This window comes from Bombus bifarius, unplaced genomic scaffold (genome assembly GCF_011952205.1).
Source record: "Bombus bifarius isolate JDL3187 unplaced genomic scaffold, Bbif_JDL3187 scf7180000007996, whole genome shotgun sequence".
NCBI lineage: Eukaryota > Metazoa > Arthropoda > Insecta > Hymenoptera > Apidae > Bombus > Bombus bifarius.
The window spans coordinates 4,842,771-4,859,293 of record NW_022884376.1 but is presented as its reverse complement, the minus strand read 5'-3'; the positions used below and the strand labels follow the sequence as shown (position 1 = coordinate 4,859,293).

At 32.3% G+C, this 16,523-nt stretch overlaps 2 protein-coding genes across 2 annotated transcripts; both read right to left on the bottom strand.

Moving 5' to 3' along the window:
* Nucleotides 1-4,175: 4,175 nt before the first annotated feature.
* Nucleotides 4,176-8,702, bottom strand: LOC117206074 (sphingomyelin phosphodiesterase 4). Its single transcript, XM_033445073.1, has 14 exons — nucleotides 8,676-8,702; nucleotides 7,961-8,260; nucleotides 7,776-7,878; nucleotides 7,461-7,710; nucleotides 7,147-7,357; nucleotides 6,966-7,078; nucleotides 6,728-6,886; nucleotides 6,491-6,662; nucleotides 6,240-6,422; nucleotides 5,961-6,179; nucleotides 5,800-5,892; nucleotides 5,558-5,734; nucleotides 5,238-5,467; nucleotides 4,176-5,156 (listed from the first exon to the last, which is right to left on the bottom strand). The coding sequence occupies exons 1-14, from the start codon at nucleotides 8,700-8,702 to the stop codon at nucleotides 5,018-5,020; spliced, it is 2,376 nt and encodes a 791-aa protein (XP_033300964.1). The 3' UTR covers nucleotides 4,176-5,017.
* On the bottom strand, nucleotides 8,088-16,087 carry LOC117205994 (solute carrier family 23 member 1). The gene is made up of 14 exons (XM_033444903.1): nucleotides 15,882-16,087; nucleotides 14,005-14,130; nucleotides 13,402-13,559; nucleotides 11,656-11,861; nucleotides 11,452-11,578; nucleotides 11,146-11,266; nucleotides 10,778-11,033; nucleotides 10,255-10,383; nucleotides 9,962-10,120; nucleotides 9,804-9,883; nucleotides 9,500-9,641; nucleotides 9,257-9,389; nucleotides 8,676-9,176; nucleotides 8,088-8,260 (listed from the first exon to the last, which is right to left on the bottom strand). The coding sequence occupies exons 1-13, from the start codon at nucleotides 15,912-15,914 to the stop codon at nucleotides 9,098-9,100; spliced, it is 1,749 nt and encodes a 582-aa protein (XP_033300794.1). The 5' UTR covers nucleotides 15,915-16,087; the 3' UTR covers nucleotides 8,088-8,260; nucleotides 8,676-9,097.
* Between the last annotated feature and the right edge of the window lie 436 nt (nucleotides 16,088-16,523).

Sequence of the window (16,523 nt, the reverse complement as noted above, 5' to 3'; positions counted from 1 at the left end):
GAATCAACGCCGACCGTTTCAATCGCGTTGACATCGTGACGCAATTTCAACGCTTTTTTCGTTTCGGTACGACTGACGGAAAAATTAAGTATGCCGCGACTTGGCTAAAAGTTATTGAACCTTCGATCGACAAATGTCCTTGATATTCATTTTAAAATACTGAAACATTCAGCATATCTTTGTAATTGGATTTTTAGGTTGTATCGATATTTTCGTATCTGCACTTTGATTTTTGACCAGACGTTTGTCTCTGTTGTTATGATTAGAGTAATATCTGACAAAGCAGTTGAAAGAGTGAAATACGACTTAGGGTGTCGAGAACAAAGTTAAAAGCAGTAAAAGTCGTCATAAATTGTATTTTAATATCATCTTGTACGCCGATACTCTATTCTCAGCTTTTACGCCTGTCCTTATTTATAGAGGCTTAGCATATCACTTGCCGATCATCATTATAGTATTTTATCTAAGATGTTACGGCCATACTATTTTCTAATTCGAAACACGATATTTTTATCCTATTTTTATGAAAGAACATCGATTCACTTAATTCAAATTTCAAATTTTAATTCCGATTAATTTTAATTCTAATTGATCTTAATTCCGATTAATTTTAATTTCTGTAGATCGTATATTCGAGGAAAAACCGATTAGAACTCGTTCAGTAACCAATCAGAGTGACGCCGATATTTACCCAACCAATCAACGTCAATCAACGTCACTGCGCGCTTTTTTTCAAACAAACACTAATTGATTAGCGATCGATGTAAATTGTCGCGGTTTCTCGAAACTTTCCGGTTAAATCGAAGATTTAGCGTGAATGAAACACACCCACGGAACACGTCCGGCTTCTCAACCCCGTGGCGCGTAACTGAGTTCCTCTTCGTGACACACAGGGACACTGCGACGGTGGAGGTGGAATAGACGCGGTCGTAGATTATGGTGGTAGTGGTAGACTGGAGAAGAAAATCGGCGATTATATATCTATGTTTCCGTATTTTATGTAGATATAATCTATTATGCATAACTCTTGAAAACGGAGGTAATTTAGATTTAAAATCACATAAATCTGCGCATCGTAATCGATATTAAATATTTTTTGTCTTATTCATCAAACTTTGAATCTTTTTATCATGGTCGACTATCTTGATTTAAAATATTGATATATACAGAATTCATTTGTATACATTTCGCGTGTTCTTTTTTACTTCTGATGGATTTCACCTCCTCCAATATTTTCTTCGATCTTTTACAGAAAATTGACTGAAGCAGCGATTCACGATTTGAGACTGTGGATGCAGTTAATCTACGTATCTTCCGGTAGCATTCCTGCAAGCATATCTTACGAGATTTGTAATTGGATAAGCGTACCACGAGTGAAGATTCAATGACATATCTGGAATATACGCGTAGGTAAGAGAGAAGGGAATGTAAGTACGAGACGCGGCATGTTCATATGCGTGAAATCGTCAAAGAAAGAATAAAACTCTCCTTGTGCGAGTAAGTAGTACAAATTAGTTTAGCTTCCTCTCGGCGAAATTAAAAGTCCCGTTCCGCCTCTGGAACTTTTTGTAATATTTTATGAACTCTACGTCGCGGGATACTTTATGGCCAATTTCTTTCTTTTACTAACGTTACTAACTTGTCGAGTTTCTCAATTGTAATTTGTTATATCGAACGTTTCAATTTGAGTAGATCTGTGTATATTTTCTTAGCAAGTACATACATGTATGCCCAATGGGAATTACAAGACAACATTGGAGGACAATGTTTTCTTAATGGAGCCCGATGGAAGGAACGTGCAATAGTGTTGAAACACTAACACCATTATGATGATTATCGAATTACGAGCGTAAAAGAAAAGTTGCTTCGCTTAATTAGACCTTCTAAATCTAATTTCACGTGCTTGCACGACGCGCCCTTCGCTAATATCGGCCAAGGTGTTTCTTGTCTTGAGAAATTCGACAAGACAAACGGTCGCATAATTAACCACGCGCGTGCGTTCCATGCTTAATATTGGTCACGAAAATAGAGAACCCCATTTCTTTTTCAACATCGTTATTTATATCAATGTAAATGTCAGCGGATCTTCTATCTCATTTAAATCCAGTAAAATTCGACGAACTGCTGTATGGTAATACTGAAAATTTAATTCAATTGGATAATTGATGGAAATCGCAGGAATAGACTATTTACTGCGTGTACTATTAATCGAATCAGATCCTCTTGCAAACAAGCGGGTATTTGTTATTCCGTTCGACATTAGACAGGATCGGATTACTGCCAAGGCTAACCAGACAAATGGGTCTGCGCATTTTTCGTTCTCCCTTTCCAGAAGGTGGTTATATCCGATGTATGTATGTGTGTCTATGTATAGAAGTTCGTTTGAAGTGAGAAATCGAGTTCTGAGTAAGTTTCTGGGGATACAATTTTATTGAAAAGTATATCTTACGTGGTGGATTGATTTTCTTCTATATCTAATAACGTTCTTTCCTAGCATATATATATGTTTTAATTTTCCTGTAAATTACTGTTCTAACGATTACCATGTTAATGGTTGAACCGACGATGCGAGAAAATTATAGGGTGTTATAGAATTAGCGATGAATCTTAATTGCTGGGGTGGCCTTAAACATGTCTTCGACCTTTGCCTGTTATTACACTGTTCTAATAACTGGCAATTACGTAATTAGTCCGACACGCAGTGAGAACCACCGGCTTCTATGAATTTCTCAACTATACATATATTATAAAAACGATGAATTTTTAAAAGGAAACGTACAGCTCAATCGACGGAACGCGTTTCCTTCTCGATAGTGTAAGAAGATATAAGCTGTGGGTGGAGGTCATGGATATCTCAAGGTTATTCATGTTATTCCTCCTATGTTGCAATCAATATTTTAATTTTACAATTTACGTAATGTTTTCCGCGTTAATATAATTATAGGTGTAAGGAATAGCATGGGTAAATTAATTTTCATTAGACTTTTTATAGATTTAGTAATGTATCCAGTAATATTAACTTAATAACATTGAATTTTAATTTCAATTTCGTAAACTAATCATAAGTTATTTGCTGCCTTCGTATATTTCAATCCGATTAGACAAATGATTTATGGAATTATTTCTCGCGTCAATTTTCAAAGTAATCTTCAAATGGAACGAAGACAGCTTCTTTGGTGTGGAACTTGTGCTTCAGCTTGAAAGCATTTCTGTGTCGAATGTTGGTTAATAGATTCTCGATTCTTTGTCATGGAATATAATTGTCTTCTGTATAAAAAAGAAGTAATTGCAACACACTGGTTGTCTCAAACCCACATGGGTTGGTTGAATGATCGATAATTGTGATCAACACTCGATTAAACTGATATCAATTTAACATTTATTACGTAATTAACCAGTTACTGCTTTTCTCCAGTCCAGTTAATAATAAACATTTTATTAGGATAACGAGTAATTTAAAGGAAAGAATCATTTGAATAATCCCTGATTTTGGGGATTTTAATGAATCAATCCTCTTCAATAGAATAACTTCAACTGATTGATTTCAACTGCTGAAAGACATCTTCTTAAAGCGGAGAGGTCTTAACGAATAGTAAACGAGTCCATTCTCAGTAATTCGAATGTGCTTTATTGTATGTAACAGGCGCACAACAGATCGTTTGACATCGCATGAAAGGATCCTTGATTGTGATGCAAAGTTGAATAAATCGTGGCTAGACAACGCTAGGTATGCGAATTTGCATTTATCTGAATCGAAAACGGGTCATGCTGCACGGGACGTGTAAACACACCCGTGCAATTAAACTATCTAACGACTTAATGCGACTAATGTGATTGAAAGTGGATGAGAAACTATGGAAGCCAGTGGCACAAGTATGAACATGAATTTCCTGATTAGGTAACAAAATGTGAAAAACTTAAGAAAGTAGAAATATTTCATTTTATCTTTTTTGACAAAAATATTTTCGTACTTTTTAATTTTATAGTTTTAGTAAGTAACATTTTTTCTAATGAATTTTTGTTTCTTTTTGAAAAAAGAAATTGGTATTACGGGTGGGAAGAATTATAGAAATTGATTTTTGAATAAAATTATAAGCGATCAATGAATAATAAACGGACTGAAAGCATTTTGGTTGAGAAATTGCAATGAAATTATAATTAATTGGTCAACAAGGTTCAATTGAGTTCGTTGTGTAGTACGCTTTATTATGACTGCTCTATATAGGTGTGTAGTAGTTAACTTGGTGTGATAATTCAGGTGGTCTCCACCTAGGGGAACGCAAAACATATTGCTAAAGCCTTGTGACGACTAGCGGGATCCAATTAAAAGGACAGTTATTTTATACGGTATATCCGTGGTGTAGAGTTCTCTTGATATTTTGTATAAAATGTGTTTAAGAAAAAAGTTATATTAAATTTCTTAAAATTATACTTTTAAAGGGAGATTGAGAAAAAAAGTCAATATGGAACGAAAGAAAATTATTCTATCTTTCGATTTTCTTCTATATGTTCCTTTCATCTGGAACGTTCCTGCCCCTGTCCAATATCAATTTTCCGACTCACAATATCAACGTTAACGAACCCCTTCGTACTTACGCGATGCAATGTATGCTCCACTCGATCGACAAAAATGATCAGTTATCTGTATGTCATATTGATTAAATAATAACCACTCTATCAGTACTCGCAGTTAGATTTGAAAAGCTAATTTACAACGCTGATATTATGAATTTTATTTTGCTAACCTATAGCAACTTCTGCTGAATTTTAATTGTGTTTTTAAAATATTAATTTTGTTTTTAATCACACATATAATATTATCATTTAAAAAGGAAGTATAAAAAACGACAATTTTTCGCGTCCTTAAAAAACCATGTATGTCAGATTCTTTAAATTGTCTTTAAATTATCAAAATTTTAAACATTATATATCCTTATATAAATAGATATTTGAAATTATGGAATATTATACAGTGATGCAAGTTAATTTGTATACAATAAAATAATTTTATGATTGATTAGTTCATAGAAAATGCCGTAGTATTAGCCCTGAATGTGTTTCTGTTTGATCGTGTCCATGGTTCCAACGTTGCTCGTATTATTATGTATACGAACCATAGAGCAAAGGCGAACCCAAGGACTGTGAAGACTCCATAACTACAAATAAATCAATATTATACTACTGCAATCACCTTGGCTTCCAAAATAATCATAACTTAGATTAAGAATGTCTAGTACTTTGTAAACCAGGCAATAAATGCTCCAAGACTTATGATTACGAGTAGACTATAATTAGCTAACGGACGTAAACTAAGTCGAGGCGGAATGCGTTCCTCGTATCCGCTGGACAACCCAGTTTGTGTTCTTTTTGGTAGTTTCACGACTTTCGTTGGTGATTGTAATATCTGTCGACAAATGCTGCCGAAGAAACCACGTCGATGGTACATCTTAGTTATCTTATGTCGGTACTGTTTAAAATACACGATTATATAATTACAAAAATGAAGCTAATGTAACTTAATAATTCGATTCTAAAATGTTATTAAATGTACATTTACCTTCACATTTATGTATGTACAGAGTTTATATAAATTTCTAACAAGTAACGCGCATTCGTTACTTCGAACTGGTTGCAATTCCGGATCTCCCATGTATTCGATATATTGACATGTCTGTCTATCTTTCTGATTAGGTACAAAAACACCTGGTTTGCTTGTATCTAAACTAGAGTCCATCTAAAAAATTAATGAGTTAGGATTTTTCTACTATAATAAGATTTTTTAGATAATCAGTTTTATACTTGTGATTGGTGACAGAAGGATGTCGATAGAATACTCTCGTGGTATTCTTGGTCAGCTTCAATAGCTACCTGAGGAATGTCTTCTACTTTAATCTGTAAAAATTATGTTTAAACCAAATCGCATGATATTTAAAATTAGGAAATCTACCATCTTTTATTACCTCGAAAATGTCAATTAACTGTTGCTGTGCATTCGCTAGATAAACAGGAACACGACGCCTTTCTTCTATACCAATATCATCCGAAGAATAGTCTTCGCCATTAAAAAATTCCCATAGTGCTAACAGAAATGGTCTGTTTTTTCTCTTCTTTTCCAATGCATCGATTAAACTAGTTGCTGTTAAATGTGCTTGTTTAATTGTGCCTAATAGACATACGACCTAAGATAGAAATTAAAAAATAATTAAATACTTTAGGCATGTATTTTACGTTTTACGTACCTGTGAAATAGTAGCCATAGAAAACATTAGAACGTATTGGTATGTCGGTCCTTCAAGCTCTAAAATTTGTTGTCGTACAGTTGAAGTCCATTGATTTGTAGATACTCGACTTCTTAATCCAACATCATCCATGTGACTTTCTATTTCGCATATTATTTTTGCTAAAAACGGTTGCGACAAAACCTGAGGAGTATAACTTTGATAAATACGTGTTAGCGGACAATCCATATATCTACAAAAACTTAGCATACTTTTGTAACTCTGAATAACATTAACGCATTCTTTGGGGCTACAAGATCTGTTCTCATAAATCGTGGAAGTAATTGTTGAAATATAGCTGTGTAGGCTAGTAGATTATGTGCTATGAAAGGCATCCATCTATATGCATCATGTATCTTTCCTCTCTCTTCCTCTTCTGCTTTACTGTAAAAAAGTAAAATAATTTGTAATAATAATTTCTCAACAGACCTTTTACTATATATACATACCCTTCCTTAGTATACGTTATACTAGGGAAATATCTCCATGGTTGAATAAAACTTAACCAAGCTTCAAGAATCAATCTAAAGGAACTATCTAATGGCCAATGATGTATGGCTTTCCGAAGGAATGTGTAGATTTTACCTTGAACAGAAGGCAAAATAATTCTGAAATGGTAAAAATATAGATTATAGTATTAGTATAATATTTAATTGTTGTTTAATTCTTTTTTGATTATGTATATACCGTTTAAGTTCATCCATCGCACTTTTGTCGCCTATCGTGCTATTTGCAAATTCGTGCAAAGTTTTTATAAATGCTCGCACTAAACGTATATGCTCTCCGGAATGGATGCTGTGCTGTAATTAAAGTTACATAGAAATGTATATATATATATTTTACGAAAAAATTTCAAATGTAAACTTACTCGACGTGGAACGGACGCAGAATATGATGTGCTTATTCGTGGATTTAATTGATCATCTTCTATGTATTCTACCCAAAAGTCGAGAAATACTTGCACTACGGTTTCACTTCTCCAAACTTGCGGTAAACATTGTTGCTGTGGTACGCTCGTTGTAGAATTCGGAGATCCTGGTGATAATATCGACGTTCTCAAAAGTCGCGGTGTTTGCATTCTGTAATAATTTCTGATTTTTAACTTATTGTCTAGTTCTAAAGAAGTGCCTTTTTATTTATATATCCCTTATTAAAGTATCTTTTGTTTTGCTCCAAGAATACCTTTTAGATTCGGGTGATTGTACTAATTTCCGTTGAGGTGTTTTCCTAATGTATGGACTAATTATTGGCAGAACTGGAGAATTATCTTTAGGTAGAAAATGGTATAAATAGCAGTGTGCTAATTGAACGTAAACAGTTTCCCAATTGATCCAAATATTCTCCTGTTGCTGCACCTGCAGCCAGGGATTTGTCAAATGATATGCAAAGTGGAAGATATAATATTCAAAGGGATATGTATAACTGTTAAGAATTTACCTTACACAAATTTTTAAAAATATTTCATGAAATTATTAAAGAGAAATATAAAAAGGATACTCATATTTAAAGCAGATACACCACGTGTACCCTGGTCATCTCTGATTTTGTCTAGATAAAATGGGGGTATTACTCCTTCCTCTAACATCGAACGTATCTTTACCTGAAATAAAAAAGACGTATATGAAACTTAATTTTTGTTTATTTTATAATTGTCAATAATGTATAGATCTATTTTTACATACAGGTAAAAATGAAACTGGGAAGTTATATTTCAAGTAACAATCTGGCAATAACTTATAACATAAAGAAAAAACTGGTCCTTGTGGATTAAGAAAGTTATAAAGCGTTTCATGCTCCTGTGGATTTCTTTTAAAAGTGATGCTATGTAGTCCCCAACCAATGTTGTCAGTTATTCCGAACAGCGAGTCTACTAATATGGAAAATACATGTTGCAATTCTGTTGTGCTTGATTCATCTATCAGCGTTGCTATTTCCTTGCATCTTTGTACCAATGGCATATTTATGTATCTTTGTAGTTTGATCTATATAATAATTAATGGACTAAATTAGATAATAATGCAGTCATTGAATTAACTTACATAAATCTGACTTATAAATACTAATAGAATTTTTAGAGCAATGTATTATATAAATTTTATCAGTTTTATTACTATTATTTTATTTAAAATACATTATATACATATTACATATATTTGTATAATACAGTTACGCAAAGATAAAATATATACAATATTTTTTATATCAATTTATTCACAGAAAACGATACATTTTTAATCAATACAAAGCAAATTGTATTTTTTTATTGAATAAATGTTTTGTTAAGTTATTTCAAATAAACCAGTTAAGAATTTTTAGGTTAAATCGAGGTTAGGATATGTTAAGGCAATCAAATTTACAAGTTAAACATTTATAAACTATAATACACGTATGCAATACCGTAGCAACGTCTGAGGATGCAGCCATGTCTGTATTTGTTCGAGTTTACGTGAATTGTTAGAAATAACATTTATAAAAGTATAACTGACTTAATTCGCGCTTTATACACAAATTAAGTTGCAATATTTACCACCATAAGAAATTTTTTCCCTAGAAGAATCTCCCAAGATTTTAGGAATTTTATGCTTTCAAAGTGCATATTTTGTGGATAAAAATGATAAAAAATCAAATTCATTATTTTTTATATAAAAGTTCATTTATATTTGTATTTAATACAATCCTCTTTTGCATTCAATTAATAGTTCGTCGTTTGCAAGGTAACTCTCATTCAACATTCATTATTGCATTCCAAGTTTCCTCATGGTGATTAGCAATGCTATGTAATTATGCAATGCATTGAAAATATAAAATCAAAGTGAATCTCATTGTTTTTTCTGACTACATGAATAAATTCCAGGTTTATATGTCGGTAAAAATGGTACGTATTGTGTCCATTTCCATCTGCAGAAAAATGAAACAAGTTGATAAATCATTTGAAGAATTAAAAAATGTTAAAAAGATATTATTTAAAAAAGCTTCACCTTCGTAAAGCATCCATTCCAAATGGAAAATCAAAAGTATTGAACATATACTCTTGGTCTTCTTTGTCGTCCCTTTCGGTATGTAATTCCATTTCCTTTGACCAAGCAATGAGCCCACGTTCCTCAGGGGTACCTTAAAAAATTGATAATAGTAAATGCATACGAAATATTTTATTGTTTTATAAAGCGAAACAGTTGAAAATTCACGAACTAAAGATAATATGATTTTTGTACAAATTGTACCTGGTATAATATTATCTAATAAACATCCTATTACACCTCCCACCAAGATAGTCGTACTAAGTAACACGGTAAATACACTGTCGACTATGTCATTTCCGGTTTCTATTACACCTGAGTGATTGATCATCCACTTAGATAATACCTGAAAATTCATGAAGACAATTTAGATTTCAATTGGTATCGTAAATCAAGTTCAAATACTACTTCAAACAATTACGCTACTGCTATATAATCGTGAATTATACGTAACAAACAATTAAGAAAAAACTGAAATTGATAAACATTTAATTAAAAATAACTTTACCAGTGGAAAGAAAATGGAGAATCCAAGAATGTACAAATTCCTTGCTGAATTTAAATTTATGTATTGCAACGCAGAGAGGCCTAAAAGAACCATATATTTAAATAGTTTTTACTTTGGTCTTAGAGTAATTTTATTGTAAAAGATATATTTTAGTATACCAAAAGCAGTGATCATTCCAAACATCACGCAAAATATTCCGCCGACTATTGGTTCGGGGATAATGATAAAAACAGCGCCAAATTTGCTAATCAATCCTTGGAGAATCATCAAGACACATGCCCACTGAATAACTCTGCGACTGCCTACTTTCGTAACACCTGATAATGTTTCGTTTAAACAATGAGTTTAAAACACCATACTTAAATCGCTATAAATCACTTATAAACACAAAAAATGTAACTCGTATTCTTTGATATTTTTTTCTGTTTTTTAGGAAACTCAAACGATTTACCAATAGTTCCCACATTTTCTCCAAACGTGTTTGTACCGTTCCCGCTACCCCAAAGTCCAGCTAACATCGTACCAAGCCCTTCTATGCCGATACCTCGGTTAATGGCGTGAACCGGCGGAGGTGGTGCGCCTGAAAATGGAATTTCAAAAAATATTAGCTACAAAATTTAAACTCCATAATTTCTGAATTTTTTTTTTCAATTTTATAATTTTCACATCTTTTAATATTTAGATTCTTAAATCCTTTAATTTTCAAACTTTTAAATATCTAAGTTTTTTAATTTTTAGACAGTTATATTTATCTGCCACTGTGACATTGGACTTAAATTAGAGTACCAATTGTTTTAAAAACTTTATCATTCATTTTGGATGAGATATCCGGTATCTCGAATGCTATTATGTATTGCATAAGTTAAACACAAGTAACTGATCTCGAGCAAAACATACTTTGCTAAAATATTCATATTTAATTAGTAGAATAATTATATTGAGCAATGTAATTGCAGTTCTTGGATTTTACTTACCGCACATCCTGGAGGTAGTTGGATAATAACTGATAGATTCCACCGTACACGCTAATACACCAGCTAACATACCAAGTACACCAGACAGGGATACGGTCGGTGTACCCCATTGACCAGGATATGGGACACGGAACCATGGAGAATCATTGATAATCTTTAATTTACTATCTGCTCTGGCTGGATGACCGACTGGCAAAGCATCCGTCACGGTTAAAATCGCGCAAATTATCCACATGACTACTATTGTTAACAGTACCTAATACGAAAAAGAAATAAAGACAGAAATGATAAAAACTTGAATGAAGGAAAGTTGGTACTAAAAATACAAACGTATAGAATATAAAGAAGAATAAACGTGAAATAATTACCGGGAATAGCTTAAATAATTCAAACCACACGATGCTTATTCCCTGACCCTTACGGTACATCAATATCGGGAATGGCACATTAACAAGTATTTGAGAATACAATGTTAACATCAATATTGTTCTGCAAGATCAATATACAAGAAGTTATGTACACATCATACACTTTCCTCGTTACGTATTCAATTTATTATTTCATTCGTTGATTAAATTATATGAACAATATTATCGATGTAGAAAGAGAAAATATGTATACATCAATTTATACGTTATATCATCACTATATAAATACAAAAAAGGTGAGCTCACCCAGCTGCTATACCCCAATGTTGAGACGCAGCGTCAGCTGCATTCTCAAAGAGAGATATTCCAACGAGAGAGACAGTTGGCACAATAGTCAGTGGCGTAATAAATTTCAACAAATATCCAATAATACCTATTCAGAAAATTCCATTAGAGAAAGAAGATTTAATAGCCAAAGAATGTTTTGGCTATGATTAATGATTACAATACCTCCAAATCCAATGACTACTTGGAACAAAGCGGATACAGCGATGGCTCCTGAAAGTTCCCTCATTCTAATTTGCCATAGTTCTGTGCGGTTCTCCGGAGACATTTGATTTAAAACTTCCGGCTCTGGACACTTCCATTGTGGTAAACTTAGTATCGCCAATGTTGGGACTAAAAAGGATATAGTTCCTCCTTGAACTAGCGGCAACCTACGGCGAAGAATAGGAAAAATAAGAAATATAGTATCGATTACATACTGGAGTATACAAGTATTAGAGTATTGATTTGATCAGGAACTAAATTGTACAATTAGCTATCAACAATTACTAGTTAATCGTGATATATTCGCGTCGATAGTAATGAAGTTATAGTTTTCGTTAGAATAATACAGAATCAAATATGTAAAATGGCAAAATTTCAAGAAATTTTCGTGTCGAAAGTATATTGAAATATTGGGATGTAGGAGTAAGTACTGCTATATCAAAATTCTAGAGTCTGGAAAGATACTGAGTAGAATATTGATATATTACAAAGTAGATCTAAGGACTATACATAATGTAAAAAACAAATTGAAGAGAAGATTTCCCACTACTACAACTATAATTTTAATCATAAAGTTTGAAGTAATAAACGAATATTATTTTTCCCGGAAGCTGTTGGGAATAGTTAACGATCTATAAATCTTGTTAAACAAGAGTTCAAAATGATCCAGCAGCAATAAAGTTACGAAAATTAGCATTAGAACAAGCTGAAAAACAGGAGTTACCAAGCATGAAACATGTATAAATATCAGCTGCGAAGATAATTCCACTATCCAGCCTTGATCCTCGAATTCATGCACGTACATAAATTAACACGTGTGCCTTTCCGATAGCGTTTCTAATCGCTCTCGTCATTCATTTAAATGCAAATATTACTCTTTTTTATTACGGGATAATAATATGTAATAATATTGAAACACTGATATACTCATTATCATCATGATAAGATCTTTAGCATAAAAGATCATAAATGAGAAAAAAAAGACGACTTTAATTTTTCTATTTATTGAAAGATAAACATAGAAGAAATAAAACAGAAGTGCAAATTTTGTCGTTTAGAGATGAATTATCTTTCTCTTATTTTCTTAAAATTTTGTAAACTGAAAAAGCTTGTCAGTGGCTTCTATTACTATTACTAGATAGCACTTTGTACAAAATTTCATATTCTTATAAATATAACTAAAAATGTGAAGCTTAAATAGAAATTTCTTTCTCATGCTAAATATTTTAAGGGGTACTATCCATGTATATGCATAATGTATATTTTTGTATCTTTAAATTTCTTATAAATGCACAAACTTTCTACTTATTACGAATACTCTTGTTTCAAGACGAATTCTTTATGAATTTCGATATATATCAGTAACACATAGTAGCTCGACGAAGCTTATATCAGTAACAAATTGCTCGAGATTCATATACGTAATTGTTTCACGGTATTTGTAATGGTAATTGTAAATGCCGTCTCGTGCCTCCTTTGGCGCCTATCAAACGTCACTTATCAATTTAATGCTCTAGCCAGAATGATTCGCGGTAATTTGAGTCGAGTATACAAAAATGCTCTCATAAATTGAAGAAGCTCTATAAAAAAGGATTAATTTACTGTATTACTTTTGAAACGACTTTAATAACGACGAAGTTAAATATGAATTACGAATCATTTATATCATTTAGATTGACAAAGACAAATTTTTGCTAATTTAATTACCTGCATCCTATAGTGGTTTGGAAGAAAGTGACCAGTCCTGTGACGAAGATCATGGTGGAAATTATATAACTTCTCGATGGATCGTCCTCCGCCATGCACAATGCTGGAGTAAGGATGAAGGGAATCGAGACTATTGCACCTATCATCGTTAGATAATGCTGAAAAACATATTATTCTTTTCGCAAATGATGTTAACAATAGGAGATAGGAAATTTAACGGTTATGGAAAAATTTTGATGATATCAGAGAATTAACTAGACTTAGAGCTTATTAAATGATTATGGTAATCTTGATCGGTCTTGGATGAACACAGTCGAATATCTTATCAAGACAAATTATATAAATAGGCAAGTAAATAGGGAAATAAATCGGTCCACCTCCTCTTGGCTTTCAGAATGTGCTTATCTCAAATAAGTTATCTGATTCAAACATCAGCTTTAGTTAATATCTATACTTTTCTGTATCCTTGAGGAATTTGAGCAACGTGGAACATTTTTGAAAAGAAAAACACGTTCACTTTTCCTTGATGTTAAATATAAGATGTACAAGTGATTTTCTTCCTACAAGAATATTTTACGCTTAATTTATTACAATAAAAAGTACCTGTAAAGCCATAAATAAGCAAAGATACCAGGGCGGGACATCGTCGATGCCATAATTGAGATTCGTGCTCCTGTTATTGCCAGCAGTTTTAGTATTCGACAGTGGTAATGTTGAATTTTCTAGATTCTGAAACAATAAACAGGTGCACGCTGCATAATACCAGCTTTGAACAATTATCTTTGACTTTGTAGGATATTTGAAACCGCATGCAGTATTAATTCTGACAAAAGGTTGTACTAGAACTTGTTTAGATTTTTAAGGATTGTTTGTACTAAAACCCTTTCTAGATTTTATGAGGGCTGCCTATCTTTCCTTTACTTATTTTTTTTTTTTTTTTAGGAAGAGTGGAGGATTTTTAATGAAACCGTAATTTGTCCTCTTTTGCTAGAAGCAACCAGAATTTAAAACTCTGAAAAGGTATAAGCAGCACCGTCGCATACAGTAGAATATATTTTTTATAATAAGCTCGGTTACGTAATTACGTTGGAGAACCAACTAGCCAGAAATAACTGTATCATAGTGTTCATTAAGACAATAATATATTGTTTTATTAATTAACACATTGAAAAAAAGGTAATTCAATTAAAGAAAAATTTTTTTCATCGGTTTTTCCTATGTAAATGTTTTAAGCGCCCTTTACTTAATTTACCATTTTATTACCGTTACCATCCGAATTTTCTATCTGTCTAATATTTTAGTGTTAATTATCAATGATCAATAACTCCGATTGTTACCCTTTCTTATTTCAAAATATTTGCCGGAGAATGTAATATAATGCGATTAGATTCTAATATTCCAGTATCAATACTGTATAAATGCAAAAGTTCACTCGAAGTGGGAGGAGGTCTATACTTTTTACTAGTAAAATAGAATGTATCTCGCAATCTTGAATCTCTAATTACGATTCGCGATCCACGACGTAGCCAGTGTTCTTAAGCGTCAATTAGAATCTAAATATATACGTTATATATCGATACTATTCTTTCTCAACAACACAACCATTAAAGTTCACAGTCAATTTTACGCCTTAAGTGTACGCAGTGCCTCTCAGCAATCTTTAGGATAGAAATACACTTGCGCCAAAAATTGTTGTGATCCAAATATATCCAGCAACATTTGATGATTACTAATAAAAACTTTAAAAGTAACAGTAATGATAATTTATATTTTAAATCGCATTAAGCTTGATACGATAACATTAGATTCCAATTAATAATCTGAGAGCCACTATTCATCTACTCACTTATATATAGTTTGGGAGAATAGAAATCAGACGGTATAAATGTAGTTCTCCGAATTGAAAATCTCTATCAGTAGAATACTGAACTGTGGAATACCGAAAGAATATAGAATATAGAATGATCGACTTTTTAAATTAAGCTTTAACCGATATTTTAAAGCGATTAATTAAATAAATACAAGCAACAAATATTAGATTTATATATATATATATACGAATATTTATTATTAATTCGTATAGGAATGAGTGAGAGTGAGAAATACGAAAACCAAGTTCCCGTTCCGCGTTGTAAAGCCGAAAAATAAAAATAAAGTACTATACTATCGTTAATCCTTAGAAATCAAGAGCTATACAAACTATGAAGATTTCAAGCCGTCATTAAACATTATCGAACGATGAATTATTTAATTAGATGTTCCTCCAACTATTTTAATAAACAACGTACCATTAAATCCAATTATTTTATGCGATTGACATTCGAATCAATAAAAATCTCTTTATTATAAGAGTTATGATATTATATTGTAAATATGATAAAAAACAATCAAATTTATAATATTATAAACATTATGAAAGACAATCAATCAAAAACGAGAACGAAAAATTATAATCAAACGCCGTTTTCCCAGTCACTTACTATTTCGGTCATCTGTATTCCATTTTCAGGCATATTGAAATTATTTTGTTCACGGACACGGAATACAATTAATATTCTCTACAGCACTGCAATAATAAAAATCCAGCGATCCACAATTACGAGAAGCTCCACAACGATTCTCCAGAAACCGCGGGAATATAGCGAAAACTCTTCGAACTTCGATGACCACGCGTGCACGTTAAACCGACGTTAACAACGAACTGTATCAATAGGCGACATTGCTCTTTAATTTATCCCTATATGACTACTTCGAAACGAGGAACTAGTCGATCTCAGATTTTTTTGTCTTAGATAACAGACACCACCAGCGAAAATTCACTGAAAATTCATAATTAGAGAAGCGACTAATTGACGGTAATTAAAAGTTAAAATAGATAAAAATGTGTCTCATAACGTCATCGTTATTGACCCCGTTATTCGATACAACGCAAAACGCGTATTTAAAAGAAAAAGAAGTTTCATAACATCTTAAAGCTTCTCAAAAGCTTCTCAAAATAGCGTTTTGATTGTAAATAAAAAAATTGTCAAATAATTAGTAGTATTCTAAGGCTGGATCTGCTCAAAGATAATGTAATTGTATCTCTTAATTAATTTTAATTTGTTTGTTGCGATTGTGTTGCG

Bases quoted from the DNA above. Each gene is read 5' to 3' on its own strand.
- LOC117206074 (XM_033445073.1), bottom strand. From the start codon at position 8,702: ATGGCTGCATCCTCAGACGTTGCTACG. The intron at 8,261-8,675 runs GTATTGCATACG...ATTATTATATAG, and splicing joins CATCCTCAGACGTTGCTACG to ATCAAACTACAAAGATACAT. The intron at 7,879-7,960 runs GTATGTAAAAAT...TTTTTATTTCAG, and splicing joins TCCCAGTTTCATTTTTACCT to GTAAAGATACGTTCGATGTT.
- LOC117205994 (XM_033444903.1), bottom strand. From the start codon at position 15,914: ATGCCTGAAAATGGAATACAGATGACCGAAATA. The intron at 14,131-15,881 runs GTAAGTGACTGG...TTATTGTTTCAG, and splicing joins GAATACAGATGACCGAAATA to AATCTAGAAAATTCAACATT. The intron at 10,121-10,254 runs GTAAATCGTTTG...AAACATTATCAG, and splicing joins AGAAAATGTGGGAACTATTG to GTGTTACGAAAGTAGGCAGT.